Source organism: Nerophis ophidion, linkage group LG15, assembly GCF_033978795.1.
Source record: "Nerophis ophidion isolate RoL-2023_Sa linkage group LG15, RoL_Noph_v1.0, whole genome shotgun sequence".
Lineage (NCBI taxonomy): Eukaryota > Metazoa > Chordata > Actinopteri > Syngnathiformes > Syngnathidae > Nerophis > Nerophis ophidion.
Genome location: NC_084625.1, coordinates 24,186,525 through 24,203,422, shown reverse-complemented (window position 1 = coordinate 24,203,422; position 16,898 = coordinate 24,186,525). Strand labels below are relative to the sequence as shown.

At 40.0% G+C, this 16,898-nt stretch overlaps 1 protein-coding gene across 1 annotated transcript in view; it reads right to left on the bottom strand.

The window, feature by feature from the left end:
- kcnb2b (potassium voltage-gated channel subfamily B member 2b) overlaps positions 1-14,116 on the bottom strand; it is a 175,482-nt gene extending 161,366 nt beyond the window's left edge. The window contains exons 1-2 of the mRNA XM_061921879.1: positions 13,718-14,116; positions 12,577-13,266 (exon numbers count right to left, since the gene is read on the bottom strand). Coding sequence (XP_061777863.1) covers positions 12,577-13,161 — 585 coding nt within the window. The 5' untranslated portion in view covers positions 13,162-13,266; positions 13,718-14,116. The remainder of the gene's footprint in view (positions 1-12,576; positions 13,267-13,717) is intronic.
- Positions 14,117-16,898: the final 2,782 nt, after the last annotated feature.

The following is a 16,898-nucleotide window of genomic DNA, read 5'->3' as shown; positions in this document are numbered from 1 at the left end:
GACTTGGAACAATCAGTATAGCTAAGGACTTAGGAATATGCGTCCATGTTAACACAGGAAATGGAAACACCCGAGGAACTACAATTCTGACCTGTAATGATAAAGGTTAAAGTTGATCGATAGGGTGACAGCCATGTAATAACCCCACAGTAAATAGCAATCTAGCCCTGGGGGGGAATGTAGCGTCCTGGTCCTCGAAATAAAGATTGAAAGGCAGAGGTGACGAGAAAGAACGATCTTTAAGACTGAATGCTTGTTGAAATGCTATTTAGCAATGTCGCTAAAGGGAGACCTGAGAGCATCTGCCCTGGCGCACAATGAGAGAGGAAGTGGGATCGGAGGGTTTTGAAAGGAAGACGTCACAGTGGCAATAACTTGCAACAAAAAAGTGCTGGCTCAGCTTTTTTGTTTTCTAATAAAAAGTCCGCACCAGGGAAAGCCTGCGGACCACAAGTGTGTGTTACAGCATGCATGGACCTTCAATGTGTGATCATTGGAGCGTGTAATGGACACCCAGTTTCATTGTGAAGGATCCTGCACTCTTGCTGTCTTTCCCGCGCAATTTAGGATGAGAGGTGGGGGAAGCAGCAAATGTCGACGAGACCCCTGACGCTAATAAGGGAGGCAATGACAAGGAGGACAAGAGGGAATGAGGTAAGCAGGACAGAAAGGGAACACATTAGCCTCTTACCCCGACTGTCACTCAGGCAGGTGATGCAGTCGCAGGTGACAAAGCCACATTCTTCAGTTGAGCTTTTTTTTCTGACACTTTCATAGATCCGTGGAAACTCAATGTCGAAAAAGGTCTTGTGAACGAATAACTGTATAAATATATTTTATGACCTCAACCAAAGAGGTAGTATTTTTTTAATAGACACATTTAACAATACTCTAGCCTTACAAGCAGTCAAACACAAAGCCAAACCAGGACGCTGTTCAACTTTCTATTTGTTCAAATCCAGGATGTTTTTTCCCCAAATTTAATTGATTTATTCAATAAAGTCAAACTGCCGTCATCATGGAACATTTAGTAACCAGAAAGGAAATTATTTAAATATTATGGTATCATCCTAAATGTTATATGAGTGAAAACTCTCTTGGGATTTCATTGAAAATAAAGTCAGTCCCTGGCTTGCAATCCATCGAATAATATTATTATTATCACTACCAAGCTAGACATATTGTACTGAGCAGTCAGCAGAGAGACGCCATATTGGCATTGATACCAAAAAAAAAAGTAAAATACAAAATTCCCAAAGAAAAAGCAAATCATACTTTGCTTGAGTAATCCTCAAAACGATTATAACAATAATAATAATAATAAAAAATAAAAGCTCTGTGACTTTTAGGACATTCAACCTTAGGAGGTACCCTCATGTATGTAGGAGGTGAGTTTACAAGCTGTTGCTGATCCAAATCTTAAACTGTTAAAGGATCAGAAAAATTATGGATTTAAATAAATAGCTATGGCTACCAAATTCTGTACTTTTATAGGCACTGAACAAATTCCGTATTACAGATTCATGTAACATCAAACGGTGCAATATTTTGATGCTTTTGTTGCACGTCCGGTTGCAGACTCGGGTGGCTTGAACATTTGGCGGGCAAACAATCACGCAAGCAACACTCAGAGGACTCGGTCAGACGACCTCTCTGTAATATAAAGAAGTACTGAAAATTAGTACCATAGTGTATTTCCAGGTAACGGAAATTAGTACCAAAATAAATCCAATGTTAACTGTACCCATCCCCAATTGGAAATATATATAATGCGTGAAAAATGCATGTAAATAATCATACAAATACAAATTCATCATCTAAAGATTGAGTGAAATTTAAATCAAATTAAAATGTGGTGAAAGATCATTGTTGAACTATTTAATTACCTGCAAGGGCAATCTACAAAGTTAAACCTTGACTGTTAGCAAAGGTAGCAAAAAACATTAATACCTGCAAAGCAAAAAGCACGTTGAAGTGGTAGTTGATGGTACATCATGTATATGAACGTCAATTAGTTTTTTTTGACACTATCATTTCTAAATGAATTCTCCCGATTCCCCAAACTAGTGCTTCTTCTGTTGGCCAGTGAGCGCCCCCTTGAGGGCTGCCCAAAATTATCTGTTTGTCAACTGTGGTTTGTATGGGTACTCAATTGTAATACTCATGTCTACCACTTGTGGCAGTAAGGACAATCTCGAACAAACAGAAGAAGTCTGGAGTTGAAGCTATAGAGAAGTTTTTTAAACGCAAAATTATGACATATGGTAGAGCTTTATTTTTATTTGCACTTTAATTTTATTGACAGTTGAGGCAAACATATTCATAATTCCATCCAACCATTTTCTACTGCTTGTAGTTTATTTATTTTAGCACGCTATGTATGTAAATTGTATTTTTTTGTCAGCTGTTTTATAAGTCCCTTCTTATACATAAAATAATAAAATATGTTTAACACATGGTTTCATATTATTTGACAAGGTTGTAAACCCTAAGTAGGTTACATATAATGGTTTAATACGATTAAAATTTAGAGTAAGATTACTAATCCACTGTTAATATTTGAGTGAGGCCCGGGCTCGTCTGTAGTGAAAAAGTCGGGCCCCCGAAGTCAAAAAGGTTAAGAACCCCAGCTCTAGCCAATACCACACTGTATTTCCCATTGATCCATTTTTTTTTAATACTGCTTCATTAGTCACAAGTAAGCCGGAGTTTATCCCAGCTCACTTCAGGGTACACCTTTGACCGGTTTCCAATCAATTGCAGCAGGGCACAAATTGACAACAGTTTTCATTCACATTCCCGCCAACTGTAGGGACCATATACAGAATACAATCAACATAACGTTCATGTTTTTAGGACTGATATGAGGAGGCCGGAAACAACCCTCTATCTCCAGACTGTAAGGCCAAAATGCTAACCACTTGGTGTCCCGACAAAATTTTCATTCATCTTAATTTATGAATTACTGTAAAGGCAGAGCTCCTTTAGACGCCATCTCCACCGAGCTGTAACTCTTCCACATGCCTTTCTCTGTGGTAATCAAGCAAATTAAAGCGAGCACAGCAGAGGGTCAATTTAGCAAAGTCAAGCAAAAACAGAAAGAGAGAGACAGGAAATACACACACACACACACACACACACAATCACGCACGAACGCACGCAGGCACACACAGCTGTAAAATCATTGTTTTATGGTCATGACGTCACCTAAATAAATAGGCATGAATGCAGAGTCATGACAACTGTCACTCTTTTCAATTATGTTCAACTTTTTTGACATCATTGTTACAGTATATTCCTCTTTCAGGAAATGTTTTTATTGCAGGCGGTTAATTGACATGGACAAACAGCACTCCCAGAGAATGAGCTGGATCAGTAACTCGCTCTCTCTAAATACCCCTCCTGTGCACTCTACAAGTTCCCTTTCAACTCTGGGTGAGGAAGATGCTCCTTTATTTACTATAAACACAGCTTTAGTTGGATCAATACAAGGCTGCCCTGCCCAAGCCTGTTTTGAATATAACCTTGGAATGGTCCTCTTGGCAAACCCAAATGAGATCCGGGATGATAACATAACACGTGTGAAACATTATAACATTTTTCTGACTGATGGTTAGGCCAATCAGTAGCGCTGTCATATTTCCTTATGTGACTGTCAGTCCAAAACATCTGGTCTTACTCGCTAGCATTAGCTTATAGCTGAAGCTGCTGATGGTGTGTTTGACAGAGTAACAGCTGGAAGGAGATAACATAGAAGTCCATTACGTTACACTTGATTACTTCACAAAACTATTAAAGATGTTTGTAGCACATTATGTATTTTTAATATATTGCTTTTCATACAATACTATTTATCTAAAAGTTGTTTTTTCTTTTTGAAAGGCATCTTACATGTTAAAAAGGTGATGTTTTTGGGGGTCGAGAACAAATTTAATTGATTTTCATTCATTTCAATGGGAGATGTTGATTGAGATACAAGTGTTTTGAACTAAGGGCGCCGTCACAGAACGAATTAAGATTGTAAGTTGAGGTACTACTGTATTTGACAACTTCCCATTAGTTTTTATAAAACGGATTATACAAATTATATGCTTTCCAAATAATAGCACAAAAACCTATTTAAGTCCTTTAACTTAAACATAATTATAATAAAAATAAAACATGTTAAATGACTATTAGAAAATAAAAGGAATTTCATTGTCAATTTATCCAAAATTAAGATGCAGTTTTATTCAAAGGCTACAGATGTTTGCAGCTGAAAGATGAAAGATTTCGAATAAATCATCTCAAATTTGATGGACTTCAGGGAATCTTTGCACAGCACCCTTAAAGTCCTACTGAAATTAGATTTTACTATTTAAACGGGGATAGCAGGTCCAATCTATGTGTCATACTTGATCATTTCGCAATATTGCCATATTTTTGCTGAAAGGATTTAGTAGAGAACATCGACGATAAAGTTCGCAACTTTTGATCGCTAACAGAAAAGCCCTGCCTTTACCAGAAGTCGCAGACGATGACGTCACCCGTTGAGGGCTCCTCACATCCTCACATTGTTTTTAATGGAAGCCTCCAACAAAAAGAGCTATTCGGACCGAAAAAACGACAATTTCCCCATTAATTTGAGCGAGGACGAAAGATTCGTGTTTGAGGATATTGATAGCGACGGACTAGAAAAAAGAAAAAAAAAAAAGAATAAAGTTTAAAAAAAAAAAAAAACGCGATTGCATTGGCACAGATTCAGATGTTTTTAGACACATTTAATAGGATATTTCTGGGAAATCCCTTATCTTTCTATTGTGTTGCTAGTGTTTTAGTGAGTTTAATAGTAGCTGATAGTCGGAAGGGTGTGTCCACGGGTGTCTTGAGGCCAGTGTCGGATGGAAGTCGACGGCAGCTGAATGGACGGCACAAGCTCAGCTGATCTCCGGTAAGTGGCGACTTTTTACCACAGTTTTCTCACCGAAAACTGCAGGTTGACATTTGGTCGGGATCCATGTTCGCTCTGATCCATAGGAAAGCTTCACCTCCGGGAAATTTAAACAAGGAATCACCGTGTGTTTGTGTGGCTAAAGGCTAAAACTTTCCAACTCCATCTTTCTACTTTGACTTCTCCATTATTAATTGAACAAATTGCAAAAGATTCAGCAACACAGTAGTCCAAAATACTGTGTAATTATGCGGTTAAATTAGACGATTTTTAGCTGTGTGTGTGCGCACAGGTAATATTTCCTAACAGTCCGTGACGTCACTAGGAACTCGTCATCATTCCGCGATGTTTTCAAGAAGAAACTCCCGGGAAATTTAAAATTGCAATTTCGTAAACTAAAAAGGCTGTATTGGCATGTGTTGTAATGTTAATATTTCATCATTGATATATAAACTATCAGACTGCGTGGTCAGTAGTAGTGGGTTTCAGTAGGCCTTTAAGACAGTGTTGGACACCTCGATGATCAATGTGCTCATGCAGCCACTACAAGAAGTACATGTCACCTACAATCTAGGTGGTTCTCTCTGATCTGATTATGATTGTGGGATAAAGAGGATTTAGGTGCTGGTGCCTAAATGCAAGGCTGCACTGATTAGATTCATGCTGGAAGGCTTATGCAACTGCGGGGGGCTGCAAAGGAAGTACAAGGTGTGCCTCCACCTAAGATCCCACTGTTGGAATGCATCCCGATGCCTTGCTGAAGGCCAACACAGCTGTGTGGTATCCAACAATGGCGTCAGTTTATCTGACAAGGGTACAAATAACTGACTTAATTAATCTGATTTCAACGAGTATGATGCTCAAGGTCACAGTGGGCAGTACACAATCGAATGTCTGGCCAACAAAGAATCTGGAATTCCTTCCTAAAACACCAGCATCTATTGATTTGACCTTCTGAAGACCAACCACAATTCCCGCAGAGTTGAAGGGATTATGACATGATGGCACCGCTGTAGCCTGACTGGGCTGAAAAATGGCATTTTTTACATTCATATTTCATATTTAGCTCAGGAAAGACATCCTAAATACTTCATCCGGTGGAGTAAAGAACCCGCCGGGGAACAAATAGGAGGAAACAAGCAGCTGCTAAATTGAACTTCTTCCTTTTATATGCAGAACATGCACAAATAATAGTAATTAATTCAATGCAACAAACTGAAATGTCAACTATAAAAAAAAGTATTTCTAAAATGCTCTAGGATATTGATTGATTAGGTGTAAATGGCTTGGCTTAGCGATGTGAGAAAATCCAAAGCAAGTATGACATATTTTGGATCAAAGAAAAACAGAGAAACCACAAAAGTCTTCCCGCTGTACTATAAAGTCTACTGTATTGTGTGACTCTAAGTTGTAAACCCACATATTAAAAAGTTGCAGTTGCTTGGAACCACAGTAAAATATCTATAAGTCTATGGTCACACCCATTAAAAGTTTGGTGATTTTTTTTGTTAAGTAGTTTGAAAGTAAATAAACCATTGACTCGTAACCCTATTGGTAAACGTTACAATATGACGACATAAAAAAAAAAAGAAAGAATACTTATTCATCATATCATTCAAGGATGTTTGGCATTTACTCTCAGCTATCTTTAAAAGGGAACTGCACTTTTTGGGGGATTTTTGCCTATTGTTAACAATCATTATGACAGACAATACATTCTAACTTGTAAATAAACGTAAATAAAAGTCCGCTTACAGTTGAGCCAATGGGAGGTCCTCTTTTCTGCCCATAAAGCCCTCTAAAAGTTGTTGAAGTCAGACCTGGGGTGTGCCACTGTTCTATGCATCAGTTGGTGACGTCTTAGCGGTTCGACCTGTCATACAAGAGGATCCGCCTGCTGACTTCCCTATGGACTAGACTCTCACGTTATTAACCATATCTACTCGGCATCCATTGCACCGGTCAGCCGGGGGGGTCCCTGCGGTGCCTTCCGAAGATGTCGTTGTGGTTTGTGTAGCCCTTTGAGGCATTTGTGACTAAGGTCGATTGATCATTAAAAAACATCCAAAAAGCGCCATCAATACCCCCTTTACATTTCCTGACCTGAATATCAACTACGTATTAGTGATATTGTTATAATAAGCGCTAAGGCAGACAAACTATTTTCAGCTGTGCATTGTCACATATTAGTTTGCAGCTGATAAGTTGACATCGACGGGTGAGCTGCTTTCTCGCCCCCAAACGCGTAATAGTTAATTTTAGATCATTAATAATGCCTGTCACCTTTATAGTAGAAGGATGAGAACATAATCTGAAAAAATGAGTCAACTTTGACATCCATATTAGACCCGGTAATGGTGAGAAAAATACGGAAAAATGTTTTTTCCACCTTAATTTTTTCTTCATGAGGATTATGAGTCATTCTTCATCTAAACAGGAATATAACAATATCCTAACAGTCGGCATCCCAGTGATACCAGACATTGTACAGTAAGTGATGCGTTATTATGGATGTTGGCTGTCATGAAGTCTGCATTGAGTAGTAATCAATGATGTTGTTGAAGGAAAAGGTGAACGTCTAGCGCAGGGGTCTGGATCTTTTTTGGCTGAGAGAGCCAAGAAAGCCAAATATTTTTTTAAATGTATTTCCGTGAGAGCCATGTAATATTTTTTCAACACTGAATACAACTAAACTTGTGCATTTTTAAGAAAGGCAAACATGTTTAGAGTATGATAAGTCTCTTATTCTTTTTAATAACATTGGTATTCTGAAGATAACCAATAATAAATCAAATGCTTCTTACCACTAATGCAACTTCTGGTGCTGCATGGATTTGCTGATGGCTTTGTAGTCTGGTTGATAGTGGTTATTTTAACACTGTGATTACCAGAGTATTTATTCATTACTTATCATGTAAAGCAAATTTCAGCTGAGATTTATCTAAGAGCCAGATGCAGTCATCATAAGAGCCACATCTGGCTCTAGAGCCATAGGTTCCCTAGCCCTGGTCTAAAGGCTAGCCGATATTCGATAAGTCAATTAACCAACGGTAAATGAAAATGAAGTCAGTAAACTTGGCAACGTCGATAAATCGCCAAGTGCATGCTTCAAGAGCATTCGCGCTTTTCGTCTCTTTCAGCAGCTCCGTGCATTTGTACCATAGCGGAATGAAAAGTAAGAGATGAATTATCTTGTCCTCATTAAATGTCTTTGACTCTTTGAGCGGCGAAGCGGGGCCGCTGGCCCTCTCGCATGGCACAGTTCAACTAGTTAGCATGTAGCTAACATGGGCAAAATGATCACAAAACCAAATTCTACCGCACCAATGTGGGAATGTTTCAGTTAAACCTTTGGAACAAGATGAGTCTAACAACATAGAGAAGTCAGTTTGCCTAATGTCCACGAATACAACAAACCTGAAAGCCCATTTGAAACACAACCACTTGACAGTCTTCACTCACCTCGCATTTGGTGAACAAGCCAGTGTCAGTCAGTGTCCATAGAACAGTACAAAATAGTGTGTGCTTACAGAAAGTTTGGTAAATACATCGCCACTGACCAACTGCCTCATACTGTTGAAAAACTAGCATTTTTAAAAAAGTGTTGCAAACGTTCGACAGACAGTTGTCATGTTGTGTTTCCTCACTCGGAATCTGCCGGACTTAAGATTTTTTTGCATATAACCTGTTAATAATTCTGCTTATAACATAGGGTTTATATTTTTACTCTGCAATCTTGTTTAAAAAAGGTCTTATCTTAGTTGTAAGTTAATTAATGTACAACTGTACCTCTGCCTAGATGTTCAATATTGAAATGCAACTTTGTTAGTCAATACTTTATGTAGCCAGTTTAATAATTGTTTTGCTGTGTGTATTTCAGCCCCCAACTTATTTTTTGATTTTGGTTAAGATTTAATTCAAGTGCAACAGACAAAGTATATTTTATTTTTATCATGTCTTTATTAACTTGGAGATTTAAACATTTTCATTCCAATTACTTTACTGAATTTTAAATGATATACATGCATTATTATTATGTATTATCATTACATATATAACTCCTCTCGCAGGGGGCTCCCCTCGTCTCTTTTAATGCACAGCATAGGATACATAGCAAGAGTGGTCCTCAGGTCCTGTTGATCAGGAGCAGTAGTTCCACAGCCACAGATCCACTATTAACCACTAATATCACAGTCAAAAGGAAAGCTTGTTCCCATACGCACCATAAACTGTTAATAATGTTTAGACAAAAGTGTATATTATATATACTATTATATTTATAGTATTTATATAGGTGTGTGTGTGTGTGTGTGTGTGTGTGTGTGTGTGTGTGTGTGTGTGTGTGTGTGTGTGTGTGTGTGTGTGTGTGTGTGTGTGTGTGTGTGTGTGTGTGTGTGTGTGGTGTGTGTGTGTGTGTGTGTGGCGCAGTGGAAGAGTGGCCGTGTGCAACCCGAGGGTCCCTGGTTCAATCCGCACCTAGTACCAACCTCGTCACGTCCGTTGTGTCCTGAGCAAGACACTTCACCCTTGCTCCTGATGGGTGCTGGTTAGCGCCTTGCATGGCAGCTCCCTCCATCAGTGTGTGAATGTGTGTGTGAATGGGTAAATGTGGAAGTAGTGTCAAAGCGCTTTGAGTACCTTGAAGGTAGAAAAGCGCTATACAAGTACAACCCATTTATTTATTTATTTATTATATGTGTGTATTTTGGGTATATGCATGTGTGTATTTATGTGATTATGTGTGTATATGTATGTATGTGTGTATATATATATATATAATATGTATATGTATATAAATTGTATATATGTGTGTGTGTATATATGTGTGTGTTGTGTACATATGTGTGTGTACATATGTATATATGTAAGTGTGTGTGAATTTAAATGTATTTTATATAGACAATATATAGCAACAACCACTGAATTGAATTATATTATATATATTAATGTATTATATATTGTATATATATATTGTATATGTATAGGGGTGGGACCTAATAAGTTTACTTCTTCCCACTCCCTTTTGAGCCAATCTTGACATCTACCAAAGATTAGTCACATGTAATGTTTTCAATGTAGGTGTAAAATTAATGTATCTATTTATTTCTTTTGTATTTTATGTCATTCTCTTGTTTTGTTTGCATGGCTCAAAATAAACCATTCATTCATTCATATGCGGTTAATATTGTAAAAAAAAAAAAATAATGGTAATATAATTTTTTGTCAGCAATAATTTGTAGCTCAATACATCATTAAAAAAAAATGGGTTATTGGCAAAGACCTACGAACGTCGTGATGAGTTTTTGAAATTAATGCGCAGCCGAATGCTTAAAATGATCAAAATACCTAAATATTACATGTTATTATGAACGATCCTGTTCCTGCATGACATATATACTTACACCATGTATATAAAACCTTAATGGAGGTAATTGGATGTTTTTAGAGCACTTTATAGGCGCAATGGCCCAGCTCCCAAACACTGCATTGCAAGCAGACTTTTGATCGCATTTATTTACTATTTGGAAAGCATTAAAATAAGAAAAACAAATAAGGATGGTAAACGATAGGCAACATTTTGAAAAATTGAATTTCTCCTTTACATAAGTGTAAGAAACCTGATTCTGAATGACAGGCAAGCACTTTGGATTCTTCAAATACTTAATTACTCTTTACAAAGCTTATTCCGCTTTTGGCCCCCGATGTCCAGAGCTAACTCTGTCTGCTAGTAAGATGACAAGGTAAAGCATCCAAGCCGGACGCTCCAAGCTGAAGTCACACACAAAAGCCACTGCATTAGCTCATTTCTCTTTCTGTGACCATTTCATTCATTATTCATAAAGAATGATTTGCAAAGATCCAACTCCACATCCCGAGGAACTGCTACCATGAATGCATCTCTCCACGTAATATTTTCAATTATCAGTCATTGCTTCTACACGCATCTGATAACTGGTCCGACTCCCCGTTTCGACACGTTAATGTATTTTCAAGATTTCTCATTGTTCATCGTTATTGAATTTCTCCACATCACCCTGCAGAAAAAGGTCAGTCTTCATATGATTAACCCTTACTTAAGCTCTTTAGAAACATTGCTCGGCCTTTTTGTACATAAGAAGCTTATCACTGGCACGTTTACATCAATAGCTTTCAAAGGGCTCAAAATGTGGCCCCTGAAAGGCTTCTCTGAACTCAGACATCGCAGTCTATTTTGAACTCTACTGTGCGCTCACATGACTGGGCCATTTAAGTCACATTCTGGTTCTCCTCTTGGAGCACTCAGAGCAATGTCGATGCAATTTGAATTAGGGCGGGATTTCCCTTTAGAAGGGAAGCAAGGGCTTCCCTGCCACATCAGCAATACCAAGACATGTCTAGAGAAAGAGGGGCTGCACTTATAAATATCACCCAACATTCTGAATCAAAGTGAGCGGGCTGTAGAGTCCCACTGAGTCTATTAATGGATTTATGTAATGAATGGAATTATTAAACTGAGGAGAATTACAAAACACTTATGGCAGAAATAATACATGAAGGATGAGTTGTATAGTAAATGTCACTTGTCATTTACAAACCAAATACCAAATTAGAACAAGGCACCAACACAAGATAGTCACACAAACATGTGTACAAACACGCACACGACCCTGCCTTTATGATCCGACGACATGGAATATAATCCTGGCTGGCCTTGCCCTGCTCTGATGAGATCGGTACACTGGAGACTCGACGTAAATGACCAGTGATTAGATTTCATCAAGGCTGACCTACCTGATTGAGATGTGACTCAGAGCGCAGATGGAATGAGTCGGAGGAAGGAGTTGAATGAGATGTCACAATTTTATCAAGAGGAAGCCACTCATTTGATACTCGCTGTGTTTTTAAAGTGTTTGCGACTCTTAACAAAACCATTTTTATATTTTGAAGAACTCGCAGAAGTACAACAAACGTGAAATGAGAGACAACTGCATTTTTAAGACAGCCTCGATTGGTGATATTTTTGTTGTGTTCAACAGTTAGTTACCTTTGTTGTTTACAAAGTAGAGCTACAACATTTTAATACCTTCTGTTAGCTACAGGGGGAAAACATTCTGTTTTAAGATCTAGATTCAAAATAAACAATTTCTCATCATGGTGGTTATTCTGCAACATTAGGTTTGACGTCTCAGGGATTCACCCAAATTTTAACCAGATATTGTGACATTATAGGAATATCCCGAGGGTAGCTTCTACACGATGATCCACTAGTTATCTGTAAAGGTAACAGGTCCCGTTAGCAGAGACCGGCGGCTTAGGGAACCATGCTGGGCACCTGTCTGCAGGTGTGTGGGAATATTTACAAAGCAGCACAGTGGTGCATGGCAGTGGATGGTTTAACCTTTAGCGACGACTGTGATGGTGTTATCAACTTTTCAAGTGTTTGCAACTTTAGTATATATGTCCAGATAAGAAGCATAACAAGTGAAGAGACAGCACCGAAGCCAACCAAAACAAAACCTGTCTGGGCAAATGTATTGAGCTATTGACTGAAACTATCCTGGTCCTAATCATAAAGACAATATATTTATTTAGTTCTCAGGTGGGAGAAAAATGTGAACTCAGGAGGTGTGGTTGTGTGATTACACATTCAATGTATGGTTTCCTACCTTGGCAGCCACAGAGGAGCTGGGCTTCTCCAGGAGATCCCACAGCTTCTTCCTCTTGTCCGGGCAGCAGGTGTTGTCAAATTCTCCCTCTCCCTCTCGCTCCCTCATCGTCTCCGCCTCCCTGCGCAGCTCCTCATTCATCTGTTCTTTTTTCTGGTGGTAACGGGCCTGGCAGCAGGACTCCAGATAGATCTCATCAATTCCCCAGTAGTCTAACTCCTGGCCAAACGAAAGGGCGCACATCTCCTCCATCATGTGTAATTTACCAGTACGGTAAAAATTCAGGATGGAAGTGAAGGCCCCCGGGTGCCTGTCAAAGAAGTACTCATTCTCGTTCAGGCTGTAGTCGTCGCACACTTCCATCAGGGACTCATGAGTGTTGCAGTCTCTCAGCTTGCCAAGCCGGGTCCTCGGTAGCCGGTCCAGAGTCCGCCACAGGACCTCATGGTTCAGACCCCCTACGTTAAGGCGGACTCGGCGGGAGCGGGCTTTGGTGCGAATGATTTCAATAGGTTCTGGGGGCACAGAGGGAGCAGACAGGATGTTGGCGGGCTTGAGCCCAGCGAGCCCCAGCTTCTCAGCCATGGCGATGGTAAGGCCAGTGGGAGCACAACTTGGATGTGAAAAGAAGTAAACCAAAAAGAGCCTAAAAATGGGCGTTAGGTCCTCTCAAGGCAGGTCCCTCCATGGCTGAGGAAATAGAGCAAAGATGATGAAAAGATGAAACATCATTTATTTGCTCCACACACGTTAATGACCCCTCTTCATCACATCTGTAGAAAGGTGTTGTCCAGAATTGTTTTAAAAGTCAATATGCTGCTTAATGTGTCTTATCACACGCATTAAATACAATATAAGACTTTTATATGTACCCAGGGGGGAATTAAATTACTTTTATAGTTTTTTTTTGTATACTGTATTAACTACCAGTAGCTGATTACTTGTAGTGTCAATGCCAGTTCCACTGAGATGACTAGTAAATGGATATTAAAGTTAAATTTCCTGTAGAAAACATGCATTGATTCGATATACAATGTAGCAAACCTGTTACAGTTGTGATTTTAGCTCTCGGTAATGAACACACACACTAGAAACAACCTGCACATGCAATGCTAAATGTAAACAAAGTGTAGAGTCTTACCTTGCCGGTCATGCAAAGTCCTCTTCTTCCAACCGAGAAGTGAGCCGGGTTGCCCCCCCTGACCCCGGAGTAGTCAAGCCGCCACGACCGAAAGCGAGCCACGGACGCCGCGCAAATAACGCGCTCCCCGCATGTTGTCGAGTGTAGTCGGGAGGGGTGCCGGGGGTTCAGAAAAATGTAATTCCTTTCAAAATCACAATCACCGGAGGGGGAATCAAGGCATCATAGAGGAGAGAGTGAACAATTATCGAGTCCCGCCTCCATCCAAGCGGCTTCGCTTGTTGCAATCACGTCGGGCGCGTAAAAGGCAGTGCGTGGACGGAGCGTTCCGCTGCACACTACATAAGGAGCAGAGGGGCGCACTCGGCTGCAGCACCTCCCAAGGAGAGGAGAGGAGAGGAGAGAGGTGAGCTGGCCACCAGCAGTCCTATTGCTACAGGCAGGAGAGTACAAGCAGCTTGCGTAAACACTGCTTTGTGTGGGAAGTGAAAGCTGCAGGACACACACAACTGATACTACACACAGACTTTAATGCAATACTCAGCTATAAAACTTCATCGCCACTGCATTTGTGGCTGCAAAACTTCATTTAGTTGAATTTGTCTGCTTTTTTTTTTGCCTGTTTTAGGATTCTGAGAGTGTAACAGTGTTGCCCAAAGGAAAAAGTGTGATGATAACCACAGAACTGGAAATTTAAAGGCCTACTTTGGTAATTTCCCAGCCAACAACATGGATCTAAAGGCTTACTGAAACCCACTACTACCCACCACGCAGTCTGATTGTTTATATATCAATGATGAAATATTAACATTGCAACACATGCCAACACGGCCTTTTTAGTTTACTAGATTGCAATTTTAAATTTCCCAGGAGTTTCGTCATGAAAACGTCATGTTATGATGACTACGCAAGACTTCACAGGTTTTTAGGAAGTATGAGCGACATACACACAGCTAAATGTCGTCAATCAATCAATCAATCAATCAATCTTTATTTATACAGCCCTAAATCACAAATGTCTCAAAGGACTGTACAAACCACTACGACTACGACATCCTCGGAAGAACCCACATAAGGGCAAGGAAAACTCATACCCAGTGGGACGCCAGTGACAATGATGACTATGAGAAACCTTGGGGACCGAAAGCAATGGATGTCGAGCGGTTCTAACATGATACTGTGAAAGTTCAATCCATAGTGGATCCAACACAGCCGCGAGAGTTCAGTTCAAAGCGGATCCAAGACAGCAGCGAGAGTCCCGTCCACAGGAAACCATCGCAAGCGGAGTCGGATCAGCATCGTAGAGATGTCCCCAACCGATACACAGGCAAGCGGTCCATCCTGGGTCTCGACTCTGGACAGCCAGTACTTCATCCATGGTCATTAAACCGGACCCCCTCCACAAGGGAGGGGGGGACAAAGGAGAAAAAGAAAAGAAGCGGCAGATCAACTGGTCTAAAAAGGAGGTATTTTTAAAGGCTAGAGTATACAAATGAGTTTTAAGGTTAGACTTAAATGCTTCTACTGAGGTAGCATCTCGAACTGTTACCGGGAGGGCATTCCAGAGTACTGGAGCCCGAACGGAAAACGCTCTATAGCCCGCAGACTTTTTTTGGGCTTTAGGAATCACTAATAAGCCGGAGTCCTTTGAACACAGATTTCTTGCCGGGACATATGGTACAATACAATCGGCAAGATAGGATTGAGCTAGACCGTGTAGTATTTTATATGTAAGTAGTAAAACCTTAAAGTCACATCCTAAGTCAGGGGTAGGGAACCTATGGCTATAGAGCCAGATGTGGCTCTTTTGATGACTGCACCTGGCTCTCAGATAAATCTTAGCTGACATTGCTTAACACGATAATGCCACACGATAATAATTCCACTGGTAATCAGTGTCAAAAATAATGTTCAAAATATAAAACATTCTTATGCATTTTTATCCATCCATCCGGTTTTTACCGCACCTGTTCAAGAAGTCGCATTAATGGTAAGAAGTATTTTATTTATTTTTGGTTAGACTCAGAATAACAATGTTATTAAAAAGAATAAGAGACTTTATATACTCTAAAAATGTTGGTCTTTCTTAAAAATGCACGCATATAGCTGTATTCAGTGTTAAAAAAACAAACATTATATGGCTCTCACGGAAATACTTTAAAAAAATATTTGGCTTGTATGGCTCTCTCAGCCAAAAAGGTTCCCGACCCCTGCCCTAAGTGCACAGGGAGCCAGTGCAGGTGAGCCAGTATAGGCGTAATTATGATGCTTTAATGGCATAATTACACAGTATTTTGGAGAACTGTGTTGCTGAATTTTTGCAATTTGTTCAATTAATATTGGAGAAGTCAAAGTAGCAAGATGGAGTTGGGAAGCTGTAGCCTTTAGCCACACAAACACACGGTGATTCCTTGTTTAAAATTCACGGAGTTGAAACTTTCCTATGGATCAGAGCGGACATGGAACCCGACCACCAGTCAACCAGCAGGTTTCGGTGAGAAAATTGTGGTTAAAAAGTCGCCACTTACCGGATATCAGCTGAGCTTGCGCCTCCCGTACAGCTGCCGTCGACTCCCCTGAGACACTGCGCGTCAACACCCGGCCTTGGACAGGGGCGCCAAAAAGGGGGGGTAAAAGAGATGGATTTTAGGGGCCCACGATGGAGGGGGGCCCAGACAGGCCCCTAATGATGATGAAATTATATGAAATGATGTGTTGGGGGCCCTGTAAAGATTCTTTTCATGGGGCCCAAAATCCCTAGCGGCGCCCCTGGCCGTGGACGTACACTTCCGACTATCAGGTACTGTTAAACTCACTAAAACACTAGCAACACAATAGAAAGATAAGGGATTTCCCAGAATTATCCTAGTAGATGTCTCTAAAAACATATGAATCCGTCTCAATGCAACGCGATTGCAATCGCGATTTTTTTTTTTCTTTTTTTTTCTTCTTGTCCGTCGCTATCAATATCCTCAAACACAAATCTTTCATCTTCGCTCAAATTAATAGGGAAATTGTCATTTTCTCGGTCCGAATAACACTTTTTGTTGGAGGCTCCCATTAAAAACAATGTGAATATGTGAGGATCTCCCGCACGTGCGACGTTATCGTCTGCGACTTCCGGTAGAGGCAGTGCTTTTCTCCAGTTGCGAACTTTATCGTGGATGTTCTGTAATAAATC